Raw genomic sequence first — 16,441 nt, 5'->3', positions numbered from 1 at the left:
ATATTTCTAAATATATATACACATACACACAGTAATATTTTTATAAAGTAATATTTTTATTCAGTACTGTGAAACATTTTTTTGTAAGAATGAAAAGAAGGTAAAAGTGCTAATAATCATTTATTTTTGCAATTAACACAATATAAATAACAGAAAATAAATCTAAATCAAAGCAGTATTTGGTTGTGACCACCCTTTGGTATTTGTATTTTCTCAAAGCAGACTGAAGTGTCAAGATGTGCTCTTCTAGCCTACATCCACAGAAGATCTGTGGTAAGTTCTCCAAGATGTTCGGAACAACCAACCAACCAACCAGTTATATATGCGTCTATATCATCATGATGATTACTATTATTATTATTATTATTTTAAATTTTAGGGATTTTTAAAGATGAATCCTGGTGTTGCATGTATATGAACTAACCGCACAAGTGCACACTTTGAACCTCCAGTTCAGACCTCCAAAATGATCAGCCCCTTCAGCTACATGAATGGCCTGGTGTGAATCTGGATTAGAGGATCAGTTCTCCAACCAGCTCCAGACTGAACTCATGTGTATCTAATCAGGATTCAATGGCGTTTCTCCTCCAAAGTCTTTTGCAGGATCAGCGTGTCCTTCCTCTCACCACCACCCACCACCTTTTATTCTCATATTTCCTGCAGGAATTCTTATTACCTCCACTGCAGACAGTACGCTGACGTACGCTCTCCAACAACAACAACAGCTGGCCTGTTCTCATTATATTAAAAAGGAAAAGGAGAGAAAATCATAGGTCTTTAAATAATAATAATTATAATAATAATATGAATAATATATCAGTCCCTTGACACTGTGGGAAAATGATCTGGAGCAGTGTTAAAAATAAATTCTTACTTGGTTCCTGGTTTGAATGTGTTTTTTTATTGAATTCAGGAACTATGAGTTCGAACAAATGAAATAATGAAAAGAAAAACATAGAAAATAATATGATCATATAATACCTATTAAACAGCTAGAATAATAAAAATTTTAAAAATATGAGATTAATTAAACTACACAAAAGCAAAATTAATGTAAGCATAAATGTTATCATTATTGGTTTGTACAAAAAGGAGAGTGGTGGGGTTATGAGAGAAGATAAAGTTTAACATGACAATGTTGATAATGATTGACTGGGATAGCAGTAAAATGTGTGTACGTTCACACACACACAAAGTACACACAGTGTGAGAATAAATTCTAATGGTAATAACAACACACTTCTCAAATGTCTGCAGCTCACAGGAAGTCCTTACTGATGCCTGAGGTTAACTGATTGTCACGATGCCCTGCATCAGTTCTTTCTGGCTGTGTGAAAGGTACACAGGAGTGTGTGTGTGTGTGTGTGTGTGTGTGTGTGTGTGTGTGTGTGTGTGTGTTCTTCCCTATCTCTATCACACTTCTGTCAGACAGGGTGAGTGGTGAAGAGTCAACCAGTTTATATATATACATATACATATATACACTGTTCTGTTCTGCCATTAACTGTTATTGTATTCACAGCAATATCAGTTATAGTCAAGTCAAAATGTAATCTTTTATCTCTTCGTCTGTGTCAGGAATGCGTCTTGCCATCTACGACAAGATGGATGAATACACCCTTATAGTGCAGTGTGTGTGTGTGTGTGTGTCGTCATTCTTCCTGCACACCAGCCAAACATCTTCAAACAGGTCCCTAGTCAAGCTGTAGGAAGGTTGTTCTGCAAATAATTTATTTTGGTGGGAATAAATAAATAAATCGTAGCGATTAATCTGTAATTATTTGTTTGAATTTTTTTGAGTTTGTTGGCTGCAGATGTGCTCAATTCGAATTTCTCAGACTGGAGACAAGTTCACTAGTTGATACAGACAGAACAGAGGACGTCGTGTCCCTCTGCACCGGTGTCCACCACAGACAAAATTAAACACAAGCATGCAAATAACCACCATTTATTTTTGCATGACCTTAATGTAATTACTTGTTTTATCTCCTTATATTTTGTTGAGATTTGTAGTAAGGAAAGTAGGGAAATGTAAACACACATTCCCATATCCACACATTCTCAACACTGAACACAAATAATCTATACAATATTAATAAAGATAAAATAAATAAAAAATAAATAATAATGAAGACAGTAATTATAAAGTAAATAATAGTAATACGGGTGTAACTGTACACAAAATTCACGATTCGGTTTGAGTCATGGTTCGGTACAATTTAGGTGTGTTAGGGGGAAGAAATACAAAACAAAATCCACCAAACCAAAAGCCCTGTACATGTTACCCTAAATAGTAATAAGAATAGAATAGAATAGAATAGAATAGAATAGAATAGAATAGAATAGCTTAGCTTAGCTTAGCTTAGCTTAGCTTTTATTTGGTACATATACATTACAGCACAGTGAAATTTCTTCGCATATCCTAGCTTGTTAGGAAACTGGGGTCAGAGTTTAAGGTCAGCCACCATACAGTGCCCCTGGAGCACAGAGGGTTAAGGGTCTTTGTCAAGGGCCTAAGAGTGGCTTGGCTTCAACCCTGACCTTCCAATCAGTAACCAAAACAAGTAAACAAAAATAAATATTAATGAGATAATAAAATAATAATAAAAAGGTAAATAATAAAATGTAAATAAAAATACTATAAATAAGAAAATACAAATATATAGTCAAATAAATACCACAAATAAGAGATACAAATATTAAATGCAAATATTAAAATTAGCAAATAAATAATATATAATAATAGACAGTATAATTATATAATATAATAAACGTAAATAAAACAAATATAAATAAATGTAGTAATATATATAATAATTATATAGACATACAGAGGCCAGAGAAGCATAACCCCCTGTTTCACCTCTTCAGGAGCCCCAGGTGGGACAGAGGACGTTCTTTTTCTTTCTTTCTCTTTGCCGGAATTTACAGTCCCACCCGAGTTCAGCACTGATTGCACACCAGGAGTCTCGAACCGAGGTTCTTTTGGAGACCGGACTGCACCATTGAGCCATCGGAGCTGATACATTTCTTTTTGTTTTTTTTGGGATTTATCTTTTATTACCCAACAAACACAGAGACCAAGGCAAGTAAAAGCCCTTCCTCATGAGAACTCACCTGACCCAGGGCTCGACCCAGCAGCGTCACCCCACATCACCCCACATCACCACACCGACTCACCTGCCCGCGGAGCCACCAGGACTCTCATTTGCAACTTTTTTTTTTTTCGAGCTAAATGTTTTACTTAAAATTTTACACAAAACAATTTTTAATTCACCTGAGTTGGGACTCCACCCTGAGCCCACAGGTTACCAGACCTGCTGCTCTGCTCACCAACACACTGAACCAACAGTCGGTACACACAAAGCGCAGTAGATTTTGGAAATGTGTTTGCGATTACACAAACACAACAGAAATACTAAGAGTTTAATTGCCTTTTTAACAACCAAGAAAACACTATCTCCATCTCAATTTTCACGAGAAGTGTGTCGGAAGTTACTAAGAACAAAATGTGTGCGTTTGTGTGTGTGTGTGTGTGTGTGTGTGAGAGAGAGAGAGAGAGAGAGAGAGAGAGAGAGAATGAGAGAGACATTCCAACTACTGGCATAAATCAAGGTGAGGCAGATTCTGGGTCGTACTAAAAGGTAATATGATTAAACTATGATCGTTATAAATGTGGTCTAAGTTTTACATTTGATTGAATTAACCTTTAATAATTCAGCCTTAGGGGGCGCTGTGGTGTTGGTTCGACATACGCTATATTAGACTGCGCACCTTAATGTATTGTTCATTTAGAAAAAAATCAAAACCAATTAATTTACAACTTAAAATATAATTTATAAACTGCCTTTACTGGATTTTAAATAAAACATTTTCATTTTAGATGATCCATATCAAATACAATGGTTACAGACATTTAGGGAATTAGAAAAATGGTTGTAAATAATGATTTTTTTAAAATCAACATTTACATTCACAAAACCCAGTCACAAGCCAGTGCAACTTAGAGGGTTGCGTTAGGAAGGGAATCCAGCGTAAAACAAATCAAATATACGGATCACAAACCTAAATCTCATACCGGATCGGTCGAGGCCTGGGTTACCTACGATCGCCACAGGTACTGTTAGCCAACAGGGTACCGTGGAAATTAAGCTACTGTTGGCTGAAGAAGGAGACAGGGAAGACGTTGAGGAGAGGAGAAGTGTATGAGTATGGAGGTTAGGGTGGGCACTTTAAATGTTGCTTCTATGACTGGAAAAGGGAGGGAGGTAGCTGATATGATGGAGCAGAGAAAAGTAGATATGTTGTGTGTTCAGGAGATCAAGTGGAAAGGAAGTAAGGCCAGGAACACTGGAGGTGAACTAGACTATATTCTATGTAGGAGATGCAACCTTGAAAGAGATTGGGGACTGTAAGGTGTTGGCAGGGGACAGTGTAGCTACACAGCATCGAATGATGCTCTGTAAGATGGCTAAGAGTGAGAACTGAAAAAAGAATAAGATGGTGGAAACTGAAAGAGGAAAACTGATACAGGGAAGAGGTCAGACAGGGGCTCGGTGGTGGTGGGGAGGTGCTGGATGATTGGGCAACTACTGCAGAAGTGATGAGGAAGACAACTAGAAAGATACTTTGTGTGACATCTGGAAATAGAAAGGAAGAGAAACAAGGAAGGATTTGCTTGTCATAAAAAATGCAGATGGAAATGTGTTGACTAGTGAGGAGAGTGTGTTAAGGTGGAGAGAGTATTTTGAGCAGCTGATAAATGAGGAAAATGAAAGAGATAGAAGGGTGGATAAAGAGGTGTTAAAGGTGGAGAAGTATATGTACTTGGGGTCAACAGTGCAAAGTAATGTAGAGTGTGTTAGAGAAGTGAAGAAAAGAGTGCAGGCAGGGTGGAGTGGGTGGAGAAGAGTGACAGGAGTGATTTGTGATAGAAGAGTATCTACAACAGTGAAAGGGAAAGTTTATAGGACTGTGGTGAGACCTGTGATGTTGTATGGTTTAGAGACAGTGGCATTGAGTAAAAGACAGGAGGTGAAGCTGGAGGTAGCAGAGCTGAAGATGTTGAGACTTTCGTTGGGAGTGATGAGGATGGACAAGATTATAAAGGAGTTTATTAAAGGGACAGAGCATGTAGGACGTTTTAGAGACAATGTGAGGAAGGCGAGATTGAGATGGTTTGGACATGTGCAGAGGAGGGACATGGGGTGTATCGGTAGAAGAATGCTGAGGATGGAGCCACCAGGAAGGAGGAAAAGGGGAAGACCAAGGAGGAGGTTCATGGATGTGGTGAGGGAATACATGCAGGTAGTTGGGTTGAAAGAGACAGGTGTAGAGGACAGTGGGGTATGGAGACGGATGTTCTGCTGTGGCGACCCCTAATCGGAGAAGCCGAAGAAGAAGAAGAAGAAGAAGAAGAAGAAGAAGAAGAGGACATGTGCAGAGGAGAGACATAGTGTATATCGGTAGAAAAATGCTGAGGATGGAGTCCTCCACTTTTTTACAGCTTAAAAACAAACAAGACAAATTCACACATTTCTCTGTTCTAGTTTAAGTCTAAGCATGAAAACTTTCCCTCATTTTTAGACAGGAAAAGAAGAAAACTAGGAAACCTTGTTGACTCATTCATTTACAGTATGGGCACTTTTATCTGCTGAAGACCCAGTGAGTGTTTTTTTCATCACCTTGCATACTGAGCACATGGCATCACGGTAAATGTGTGTAAACATTTGCACCCCGGCATTTTACTGTTGGATCTAAATGGGTTCTAGTGTAGAAAGGTGAGAAATATTGAAGTTCTACTATTTATACTACATTTTACCTCTCACTCCATCAGCGTTCAACCCGAAGACATCAAGCGAATGCGTAGCTTCTCTGTGAATTGTAAAGACCGCATTCTCTCATCTGATTGGCTGTCTATTTGACATTGATGAACCCTGTTAGACAGCTGATGCAGACCAGGATAATAAATACATTTGTAATCATAACAACATCCATTATCAGTGCATAACACAGTGCAGCTTCAAGAATCTGATTACTGTGTGTTTGTTTGGGGGTTGGGGGTTGTTGTTAAGGCCCTGCATCGTGCCCTTGAAGAGCGAGCTCAAAGTCTCCACAAAAAAATCTATACAGTCAATCTACATGGAGAGGATGCTTCTATTGTTCTCCACTTTTTTACTATGGTAAGCTTCTTTTTTATTTAGCTTATTCAAAAACGTGCTTTAGATCCCAGTGCTCCTGTTGAAGAAGAGCAGAAAAACCAACATGATAAATACAAAACTTTATTCTGTTTAGCACAACCAGAGAGCCTTTGAGAACTCAGAGAACCAGAAAGTCTTTTTGTCTACTACTTGGAGATTGTCCTATTGAACAAATAACCATCGTCCTTTGTTTTAAAAACTTTTTATATCTTGCTTCTCAGGGCCAAGTTGCCATTTTCCCGTTAAGTGACAATCTCGCAGATGAGTGTGTATCAGAAAGTCGACACTATTATACACAGGAGGGTCTGCGCTACTTGTCATCTTCACAGTCTATTGCATTTACTTAACTGGCACACAATGATGCACACTGTGCTGAAGTGGAGTAATACAGCACTTTCCGGAACTACATTCCTATAACAGCAAAGCAAACAAATCAGATCTGCCCATATGACTCCTGATTATGATGTTCTGAAGTTCCATTTTTCAACACAAATTTACATGAAACATGAGGGGGTTGCTGTTAAGCTATGGAGGGCTGCGACACACTCTACCCCGATTCGTACTATCACAGCATGCCCAACCTGTCTGCAACATATCCTTCTCACTTTTCAAAGAGTCTAGAAACTCAGAGAATATTTTTGGAATAATACCAACACATTTATGAGTTAATAATTTAGGACTGATTGAGTTTAGATTAAGCTCTAGATCTTGTCAAGTGGAAGAACATTTTACACCTGCTCATACAGACAAGTCAGGGCTGGCCAGTGTGCAGATAAATGGCTAGTCATGTCTAATGTGTGGTGGTGGTGGTGGTGGTGGAGGTGTGTTTCTGTGTGTTGTACAGAAGTTCGTAAATGTTCTCTGTCCCATCCAAGTCCTGATCTTGCAGGAACTGGCACGAGGGGTGAACAAACCCTCCTTACAGCTCATCATCCTGGATCACTACACAGACACACACATACACAAAATATCAATAGTCACATTCAATAACAACATCCTCTAATCACTTACATTACAGCAGCTATAAATATTTTCAATTCAATTTCATTTTATTTGTAGAGCGCTTTTAACTATGGACATGGTCTCAATGCAGCTTTACAGAGATAATGCGGATATTAAAAATGTATACGTTTGTTCCTTATAATTGTACGTTTTTCTATAATGATTGAGTCAATAAAGGAAAAACTCCTTGAAGTTTAAACTGTCACGGTTTGTTTCTTTTTATCTTGTAGTTAGATTTGCTAGTTAAATGTTAAGTCTTTTTTCCTTCTAGGTTGAACCAACCTCCCTACCAGGTAGTAGTGGCTCAACCGCTAAAGCCCTGGGTTATGTTTTGGGGGCTTACAAGCTGAGCTACACAAAATGTGCTGTAGTGTATATAAAGCCTCTTTCTTTCTGCACGTCCTCATTCTGTGGTCTTGTGTTTATGGAATTGCAATACAGCCTTTACTCACACTTTCACACTCTCATCAGTCTCTCCTCCATCACCAGATGACTCAACCCTCACAAAACACCTACAGCTGAAACATTGCTCTTGTTTTCTTGTTGCTCCCAGACTCCTGTCCTGGCTCTACCCTTTGACTGTGACCAGACCAAATACACTACATAAACTAAAGTATTGGGACATCTGACTTTTCCAGCCATATGCGATTCTTCCCCAATCTGTAAGCACAAAATTTGAGGCACACACTTTTATAGGATGATGTGCATTCAATTATCCCTTCACTTGAATTAAGAGACACAACCAACTTAGGAATCAGTAATATTTATCACCATACAGATCAGTTTGCCACCAACAATATCATCTATTGTGATAAGTAATGCTGATACTACAAATAATACTTTCTGATCCTGATAAGATGTTAATTGTCTACATTAATTTGCTGATACACTTACCACTACTTTAATACTTCAGTATTTCTACTACTGTTATTAGTAATAATCAGGCAACCTTTTATACTGATACGTCTACTATTATTACAGCTAATACTATTAGCAGTAACACTAATCAGAGTGTAAATCAGTATGTACGTAACTGATGGCTGGTGATGTTCTGTGGTCATCTGTATGTTGTAATAAAAAGTTTATCCCAATATTCACCCTCTACACAGATTTTGGAGGCTCACAATTGTGCACAAAATTTTCCCCTTCACTTAACTAAAAAACCCAAACCTGAACCAGCATGACAAAGCCCCTGTGCACAAAGTCAGCTCCATGAAGATATGCTTTACATGGATTGGAGTTAAAGAACCCCTGCTATAGAGCTCTCACCTCAACCCTATTGAATACCTTTGGAAGGAACCTTAATAGTGACTGCACCCCAGGCCTCCTCACCTCACCTACCCCAGTACCTGACTTTACAAACACACTTGTGGCTGAATGAGTGCAAATGTTTACAAGCACAACCCAATGTCTTGTGGAACACCTTCCCAGAAGAGTGGTGGTTATTATAACACCAATGGAGACTAAATGTGGAATGGGTTGTTCAAAAAGGACATACAAATCCTATGTTTAGGTGTCCAGAGACTTTTGGGCATATAGTGTGCATTTTATCATATCAGAAGATCACAATAGAAACCTACACTTACGTTCAAGATCAGAATAGGCTGTAACTGGGACACGCCCCTGTCTTAAATAAACTCCGCCTCTGAGCACTGAGTGTGCTTTCATTATTACACACTGCGCTCTATTCTGAATAGTGAATGGTGTGATTAATCTCAAACATTCAAAACCTCATAAAACCTGATCATAATTCTTATTTCATACTTTCCTCAGAGTTCTTACTGTATTTTGGTTTTCCCTCTGACTACAAATAAATAATCCTCAGTCTGAGAGGGAAGAAATTCAAAAATTATCAAATGACCTCTGATGAAGGAGATTCTCACACAAAGGTCCCTTCTAACAGTGTGTAACATCAGCATTTTGTGTGTGTGTGTGTGTGTGTGTGTGTGTGTGTGTGTGTGTGTGTTTTATTGTGTGTTATTGTGTATGTGTTTGTTTGTGTATGTTTGCACTGGTGTGTGTGTGAGTAATAAAGAGCCAGAGCATGAGGTCACCTCCGCCAGGTGCACATCAGCTTTGTTCACAAAGGTAAAAAGCATGTAAAGGAGAAGAAGTAAAGCTGTCTGCAGTGTGTGTGTGTGTGTGTGTGTGTGTTTTGGTGTGTAACGTGGGGGTTGTCTAATGCTGAAGAGAAGGTTTTCCTGTTCCCTTAGGCTAAAAGGCAAAGTAAATAGTGCAGAGTAATTTATAGCGCACACACACACACACACACACACACACACACACAATCATGTGCTATTGAAGGTGAATTAAAGTAATTAAAAGCTTTCTGCTGTTGACTGACAGGATTATATAAATGCAGTTTGATTTGTCGTGCTGAATGAGCGAAACACACCATTTGCATAGACACCTGACTTGCAAACACCACACACTTACACTACATGGACAAAAGTGTTTGGACACATGAGTCTGACATTATATTCCATATTTAGTCCCCATTTGCTGTTATAATAACCTTCACTCTTCTGGGAAGATGTTCTGCTAGATTAAGGAGTGTGCTTGTGGAGATATATTCAGCTATAGGGGTGTTAGTAAAGTTAGGTACTGATGTAGGTGAGGTGAGGAGCCCTGGTGTGCAATCAGCATTCACATTCATCGCAAAGATGTAAAATGGTAGAAATATCTAAGTATTATTTATAGAATCTAAAATAGTAGTGTTACACGTATCAGAAGTAGAAAATTAAAGGTGTATTATTATCAGTGGTAGTTAGTAGTTAGTTAGTTAACATTACTGTTAACACAATATACATTATTAGGATTATTAGTATGGTATTACGTATAGTAGTATTTCCAGTAATATTGTCATTGATTTAATTAGTATTAGTGATATTGTCGGTATTATGTAGTATTAATATTAGTGTTGTAGTAGTTGTAGTAGTAGTGTTATATCATTGGCACAGTTTAGTTAATAGTTAAAGTGATAGTATTATCGGTAGAATTTATTGTTGTTTATTAGTATTTTATTGTTATTATAAATATTTGTGGTAGTAGTATTGCTAAAAATAATAATTATAATCCTGACTTTTGTGTTGGTGGTGGAGTCATTGTTACTAGGATTCATATTATTTTGAGTTAAATTATCGAATTACAATTTCTTTGTATTGTTAGAGGCAGTATTACTAGGAGTAGTGGTATATTTATATCAGTAACAGTACTTTTAATTGTATTAAATAGACATGGTATTATTGGTAGTTTTATAAGCATATAATGTGATATTAGTGTATCATAAGCAGTGGTATTTGTTATAGAAGACAGAGTTATATGTGTTAGGATTATTAGTGCCATTAAAGATGGTATTATTAGTTATATAAGTTGGAGTATTTGTAGGTATTAAGTGTATGAAGTGTGTGTTTATATATGTTTCACTCTGGTTGTGACACCCCCATCATGATGACGTAAATGTTGTCAATAATAACAATGATAATCTGATACAGTAACATTTTCATCTTAGAATTGTAAAATATTTTGTATTTCAGAATGATTGGGTATTTCTGATAAAAGTTGAATCTCAACTGAACATCTGGTCCTTCAAAAGAGGTAAATTCACCTAGAAAGCCGGAAAAGTTCCCATGTTGTGGGAGTGAAGCTCAAACAGCTATAGATCATTAATAGCAGGGTCCAGCATTGAGGGTAAAACTTATTCATTTAAAGTGTGAAAGCTGGAAGTTCAGTCCGGTTTTGTGTTTGTTTGGCTTCTAATCCACATCAACCCCGAGACTGGGCACAATGCTCATGTGCGTATTTGCTCGTTTGCGTATCAGTCACCTGCAATGGCCCTCACCTTTTGGACGGGTTCCGGTCTCTCTGCCGCCGGTTTTTGAACCAGTTGCTGACCTGAGTGAGGGACAGTCCCGTTATTTTGGACAGGTTCTTCTTGTCCGCCGGAGACGGGTATCGGTTGCGCGCGTACGCGTCCCGGAGCGCGTTCCGCGAGCGCGCCTTGAAGCAGTACACGGTCTCCTCTCCGTCCCAGATGGTGCGCGGGAGCGGGAACTTCCGGCGCACGCGGTACTTGTCCACAGCGCCGAGCGGGCGTCCGCGTGCCTTCTCCGCCTCCGTGTAGTGCGCCTTGTACCAGAGCTCCTGCAGCGCGGCGTGGCACGCGGGACTGAAGCTGTGGCCCTGCAAGATCCCGTACAGCTCGCTGTAGCGCGCCTGGTGGAAGGCGACGAGCGCGCGCGCGCGGAGAACACTCTCACCACCACCGCCGCCGCCGCCGCCACCTAGAGCGCACAGGAACCGGGCAAGACGGTCCACCCGTCCCGCTTGCTGCAGCGCCTCACACACACACTCCACCTGCTCGGCGGAGAAGCACAGCGGAGACGAGGAGGAAGAGAAGGAGGAGAAGAGCGATGATGATGATGATGATGATACTGATGAGGTTGTTGATGAGGATGAAGGAGAGAAATCAGTGGTGCCGGCGGCGGCCGGTGTGCGCGCAAAATACTCCGCGTCCTCGTCGTCTTCCTTCGCGTCCCAGGGCGGCTCGCGGACCTCCGGCGTCTGATTCACATTCCAGCCAAAGGAAGACATGCCTGGATTATTTGTTCACTCCATTCATCCACTCTTCCGCCTCGGGATCCGGTTACCGGGTGTCAGGTGTCCTTTTGCCAACTTTTACTTCTCCGAGGAATCCTATCAGGGCCAGGCTGGGAGGAGGGAGTGTTCGTGTTCCATTCCCAAAGACTGGACTGGCTGAAACAGGGGAGGGGGAGGAGCCAAATAAATGTAACCTGTCACTCAGGTGCGCCAGGTGTTTCCTCTGGAGAGACACCTCACTGGTGAGGGATCTGTAGAGGCAAAACCAGCACTTCACTCACACTAACATGCCACAGGTGACCGTTAGGTTTATTTTGAACGTTGAGCAGTTGAGGTTCGCTACAGAGTTCCTTCTAAAGCAATAGTTATTATTATAGAACGGTGAAACACGTCCACTGTGTAATGAGGCCATGTGTAAATTAAGCCCCCAGTCACCAACATCAGCCCAACTGCAGTGATCTCAGTCTGAGAGCTTACCTGCGCCAGGTGTTTCCTCTGGGGAGAACCGACGCGTCTGTAAAGGGGGCGGGGCCAAAGTTCAGCTGTCAATCAGTCAATTTGTCTCGTAGCTCACCTCAGCAAAACATGAAGAACACCGTACACTGGTGGCGTGGAATTATTCCGTCAACATCATCAAATGTAAATATTTATTTAATTCATTTCATTTTTATTTGTAGAGCGCTTTTAACAATGGCCATTGCAAAGCAGCTTCACACAGATAATGTAGAATGAATAAGAATGTTCTTTATAAGTGTAAGTGTATTTATCACATGGCATGAAAGTTTACAGTCATATTAACATCTAAATATAATTTTACAATTACTTTTCTATCCAAAGAAGCATAAAACAGCTGCATTACTGTAGAGCAAATAATAACTTCTTGATCATCACAACAACCGGCATTACTTACACACATACACCACACAGGGACATTGCAAAACCCTTAAAGTGGAAAACCCTTAATAAGAAAATTGTTTATAAAAAAACAAACTCAGTAAATACAGTAATAATAAAGAATACGATGTATACACAAGCACACTAGTCCAGAATGCGAACGTAACGCGTTTTTTTACGGAATGACGGAATGACGTGACATCATGACTATGTAATAACCTTATTACCATCTTTCTGTCCGAATTTTATAAACAATTTTACGACTATAAAGTGAGAACATGTCCGAAGAACAGAACACATAAAGATGTGAAAATCAATTGCACACTTTATGAACTATCTGTATTAATTAATTTATTCATTGTAAATTAAACACAACATTTACGTTCTTTCACAACGTAGAAGGAAAATACACGCGTTATATCTTTTTTGTAGCGCAATTACAAACTGTTAAGAAGAAAACGTTCTGGAAAGAACTTTAGAGCAGGGAATCTGTGTTCTCCATCCGGAAGACATTACGTGTAACACCGCAGCACAGAGCCCGGTCCTGATCTGGTCCCTCTGCCCTGTATAGGTACCCTACACTGCGTAGGGAAGAGTACAGTCTGCTTAGTACACTATATGAAACCTACAGTAGGTGTTTGAGGATTCGACGCGCTTCTGAAACACAGTGGAGCTTCGCTTACGTTTAATTGTGTATTCTTAATTATTCTAAAATAATATATAGAAATAAAAAATGGACGATCAGGGCTGCCCGAGATGCAAGACAACAAAATATAGAAACCCGTCTTTAAAGCTGATGGTGAATGTTTGCGGACACACACTGTGAGTATGAGCTTAGCTTCTAATCATGCTGGTACTGTAGCTACATAATAGAGCAATGTAGTTCCTGATTATTTATATATTTACATACATGTACACATATGTAAACGATAGATACAAAGCTCTTTATCACCTACAACAGAGTTGCAACAATACTACTACTGATAATAATAACAGCTAAGGGCTGGACAGGACTGAGGGGTGCCAATATTTTTGGGCAGACTGTAGTGTTCTACAGTAGTTCCACTCCTGTTACACTGATCAGGCATAACATTATGAGCACCTGCTGCCAAAACAGTCACGTCATTAACAGCATTAACTTCTTCAGCATGTTGAGCTACAGGAGCTCGTCTGTTGGGTCGAATCACACAGACCAGCCTTCACTCCCCACGTGCATCAGTGAGCCTCGGCCACCCATGACCCTGTCGCTGGTTCACCACTGTTCCTTCGTTGGACCACTTTTGATAGATACTGACCACTGCAGACTGGGAACATCCCACAAGAGCTGCAGTTTTGGAGATGCTCTGACCCAGTCGTCTAGTCATCACAATTTGGCCCTCGTCAAACTCTCTCTAATCCTCACACACACACAGCATACAGTCTGCTCATAGCAAAGCCAAATCATCTGTTTTTGTTTCTACAGTGAAGACATTTGTATTTGAGGTCAAAAGATGAATATGAGATGAGAGATCAAAATGTTTCCTGATTATTTATTTCTACATGTGTTACTAGAACACCTCAAAACATGGCCCACCAGCTAATCTTCAGGGAAGCAAAAGTACTGAGATGGATGGATGGATGGATGGATGCACTAGTTGGGGATTTCTTTTTTGGGATCCAGTTCATTCTAGAGAAGTTCAATAAGATTTAGGTGTAATGATTGAGCAGGTCATTTCATGATAGATAACACTCCAGACGACCGTTTGCCCTCTAAATAACACTTACAGAGCTTGGACTTGCGCTTCGGCTTGTTGTAGGTTGAAGTCGGTTCCAATGAGCCGCAGTCCAGGTGGAATTATGGAGTATGGAATGGGAGCCGTGTTGGTTTCCTTTCACTTTCTGGAATAAGTCTTCAACCTTTCCTGCTCCAGTACAACTCCAAACCATTAAGCTTTCACTTACATGTGTGACTGTGGGGGTGAGGGAGTCTGATCACGTCTCCTCTCCCAACAAAACTCCACAGAACTTTCTTCCACCCATCCACTGTCTAATTCTTCTTTGGTTTTGTCTTTTACTGATTTTGCCACATAGAAATATAATAAGCATCCAGGTGTCTCAAACTATAAAGCACTCAATGTTTCCACACTTTTCACAGACACTGTATAGGGTTTGTGTAATGTGTAATAAATAGTCTTAAAGGTTAGTTGGTCGAAATAATTGATCTTACCGAATGTTTGTAGGGGGTAAGGTGAGGTTTGATTCAGAATGCAGCCAGTTCTTTTTTTGTCCCCTGTGTCTTTCTCGTCCTTCATGTCCTCTTTGTCCTGAGGGAGGATGTAGTTTTTTTTCTGGATGAGAGAAGCATTCAGGAGTGCTGACTGAGATACACACAGGGCATTTATTATTACAGAGTGTTGACGTGCATGTGGATACGAGCCAATTTTTTCTACATATACACAAGAACGTGCAAATACACACACACACACACACACACACACACGTATGAAATTTAATTATCCTGTAACTTTCAGACATTAATATACTTGCTTACTGTTCAGTGTTTAGGTGTGTGTGTGTGTTGGGAGAGAGTGTGAGAGAGAGAGAGACAAGGGTTGATGGATTGAGGTGTATTTGCGGAGGTATTTGCTGAGTAAGACCACAGTAACCTCTCAATACATCAAAATCACACACACACACACACACACACACACACGCATGAGATTAATAGTAATTTTTTTTATATTTATATACTTTACAGTATGTTTATGAGAATAACAGATTGATGATTTGTATGTTAAATAACCTGTGTGTGTTTGTGTGCAGGTGTGAGAACTGTGTGGAGATGTTGTTTGTGCGAGGTTCAGGCAACTGTGTTCAGTGTGACACTCCGCTCAGGAAGAGCAACTTCCGCCTGCAACTCTTCGAAGATCCTGCTGTGGACAAAGAGGTTGAGATCCGCAAGAAAGTGCTCAAATTGTGAGTGTGTGTGAGAGTGTGTTTAAATGTGTTGGAGAGAGTGTGAGAGAGGGCAAGAGCGAGTTTGAGAAAGGACGTGTGAGGGAGAGCTTGAGAGAAAGTCTGTGAGGGAGAGAGAGTGAGACAGCAAGTTTGAGAGTGAGTGAGAAAGCGTTTGAGAGAGTGCGTGTGAGAGAGCCCGAGAGAGTGGAGAAATTGTGAGCAAATGCGTGCAAGAGCGTGGGAAAGATTGAGGGTGTGTGTGCGAGTGAGAATGAGTGTGAGAGAGTGAGCGAATGCGTGGGAGAGTGAGAGAGTTAGTATGACAACATAACATAAAATCTTTACATTTCTCTCTCTCTCTCACACAAACACACACACACAGATATAATAAGCGTGATTTGGACTTTCCTAGTCTGAGGGAGTATAACGACTATCTGGAGCAGGTGGAGGAAATCGGTGAGACAACTTTTTGTTTTTCATGAAAGAGTGCATTATGATGTGATTATGAGTTCAGGGTGAGTGTGTATGATGTAGTGTACACCTCAATTAATCTGTAATAAGTTCTTGAAAGTGTGTGTGTGTGTGTTCAGTGTTTAACCTGACGAATAATGTGGACGTGGAGAACACCAAGCAGATGATGGAGCAGTACCAAAGAGACAACAGAGACATCATCCAGAGAAACAAGGCCAAACTGGTGTGTGTGTGTGTGCATGTACATGTGTGCATGTGTGTGTGTGTGTGTGTGTGATAAAGACTCCCAACCTCCACCCACTGATGGTTAATTTAACGATAATTTGTCACCCCAGACG

General features: G+C 40.1%; 2 protein-coding genes and 1 long non-coding RNA gene across 3 annotated transcripts in view; 2 read left to right on the top strand and 1 right to left on the bottom strand.

The window, feature by feature from the left end:
* Positions 1-225: 225 nt before the first annotated feature.
* Positions 226-887, top strand: LOC124376509. The gene is made up of 2 exons (XR_006923847.1): positions 226-273; positions 453-887. It is a non-coding gene; the product is annotated as an uncharacterized LOC124376509 (long non-coding RNA).
* Positions 888-6,261: 5,374 nt separating this feature from the next.
* On the bottom strand, positions 6,262-12,049 carry LOC124394656 (homeobox protein SIX4-like). Its single transcript, XM_046863030.1, has 2 exons — positions 11,044-12,049; positions 6,262-7,142 (listed from the first exon to the last, which is right to left on the bottom strand). Exons 1-2 carry the CDS (start codon positions 11,793-11,795, stop codon positions 7,130-7,132), a joined length of 765 nt encoding a protein of 254 aa, XP_046718986.1. The 5' UTR covers positions 11,796-12,049; the 3' UTR covers positions 6,262-7,129.
* Positions 12,050-13,302: 1,253 nt separating this feature from the next.
* The window catches only part of mnat1 (MNAT1 component of CDK activating kinase), a 9,894-nt gene continuing 6,755 nt past the window's right edge, over positions 13,303-16,441 (top strand). The window contains exons 1-5 of the mRNA XM_046867332.1: positions 13,303-13,517; positions 15,498-15,650; positions 16,015-16,088; positions 16,223-16,326; positions 16,439-16,441. The exon at positions 16,439-16,441 is cut by the window's right edge and continues 138 nt beyond it. Of these exons, the coding sequence (XP_046723288.1) occupies positions 13,429-13,517; positions 15,498-15,650; positions 16,015-16,088; positions 16,223-16,326; positions 16,439-16,441 (423 nt within the window). The 5' untranslated portion in view covers positions 13,303-13,428. The remainder of the gene's footprint in view (positions 13,518-15,497; positions 15,651-16,014; positions 16,089-16,222; positions 16,327-16,438) is intronic.

This window comes from Silurus meridionalis, chromosome 2 (assembly GCF_014805685.1).
Source record: "Silurus meridionalis isolate SWU-2019-XX chromosome 2, ASM1480568v1, whole genome shotgun sequence".
NCBI lineage: Eukaryota > Metazoa > Chordata > Actinopteri > Siluriformes > Siluridae > Silurus > Silurus meridionalis.
Note: the sequence above shows the minus strand (reverse complement) of the source record. Positions and strands in the feature narration are given on the sequence as shown.

What these genes read in the sequence shown, in the direction of transcription:
- LOC124394656 (XM_046863030.1), bottom strand. Translation starts at nt 11,795, where the DNA reads ATGTCTTCCTTTGGCTGGAATGTGAATCAGACGCCGGAGGTCCGCGAG.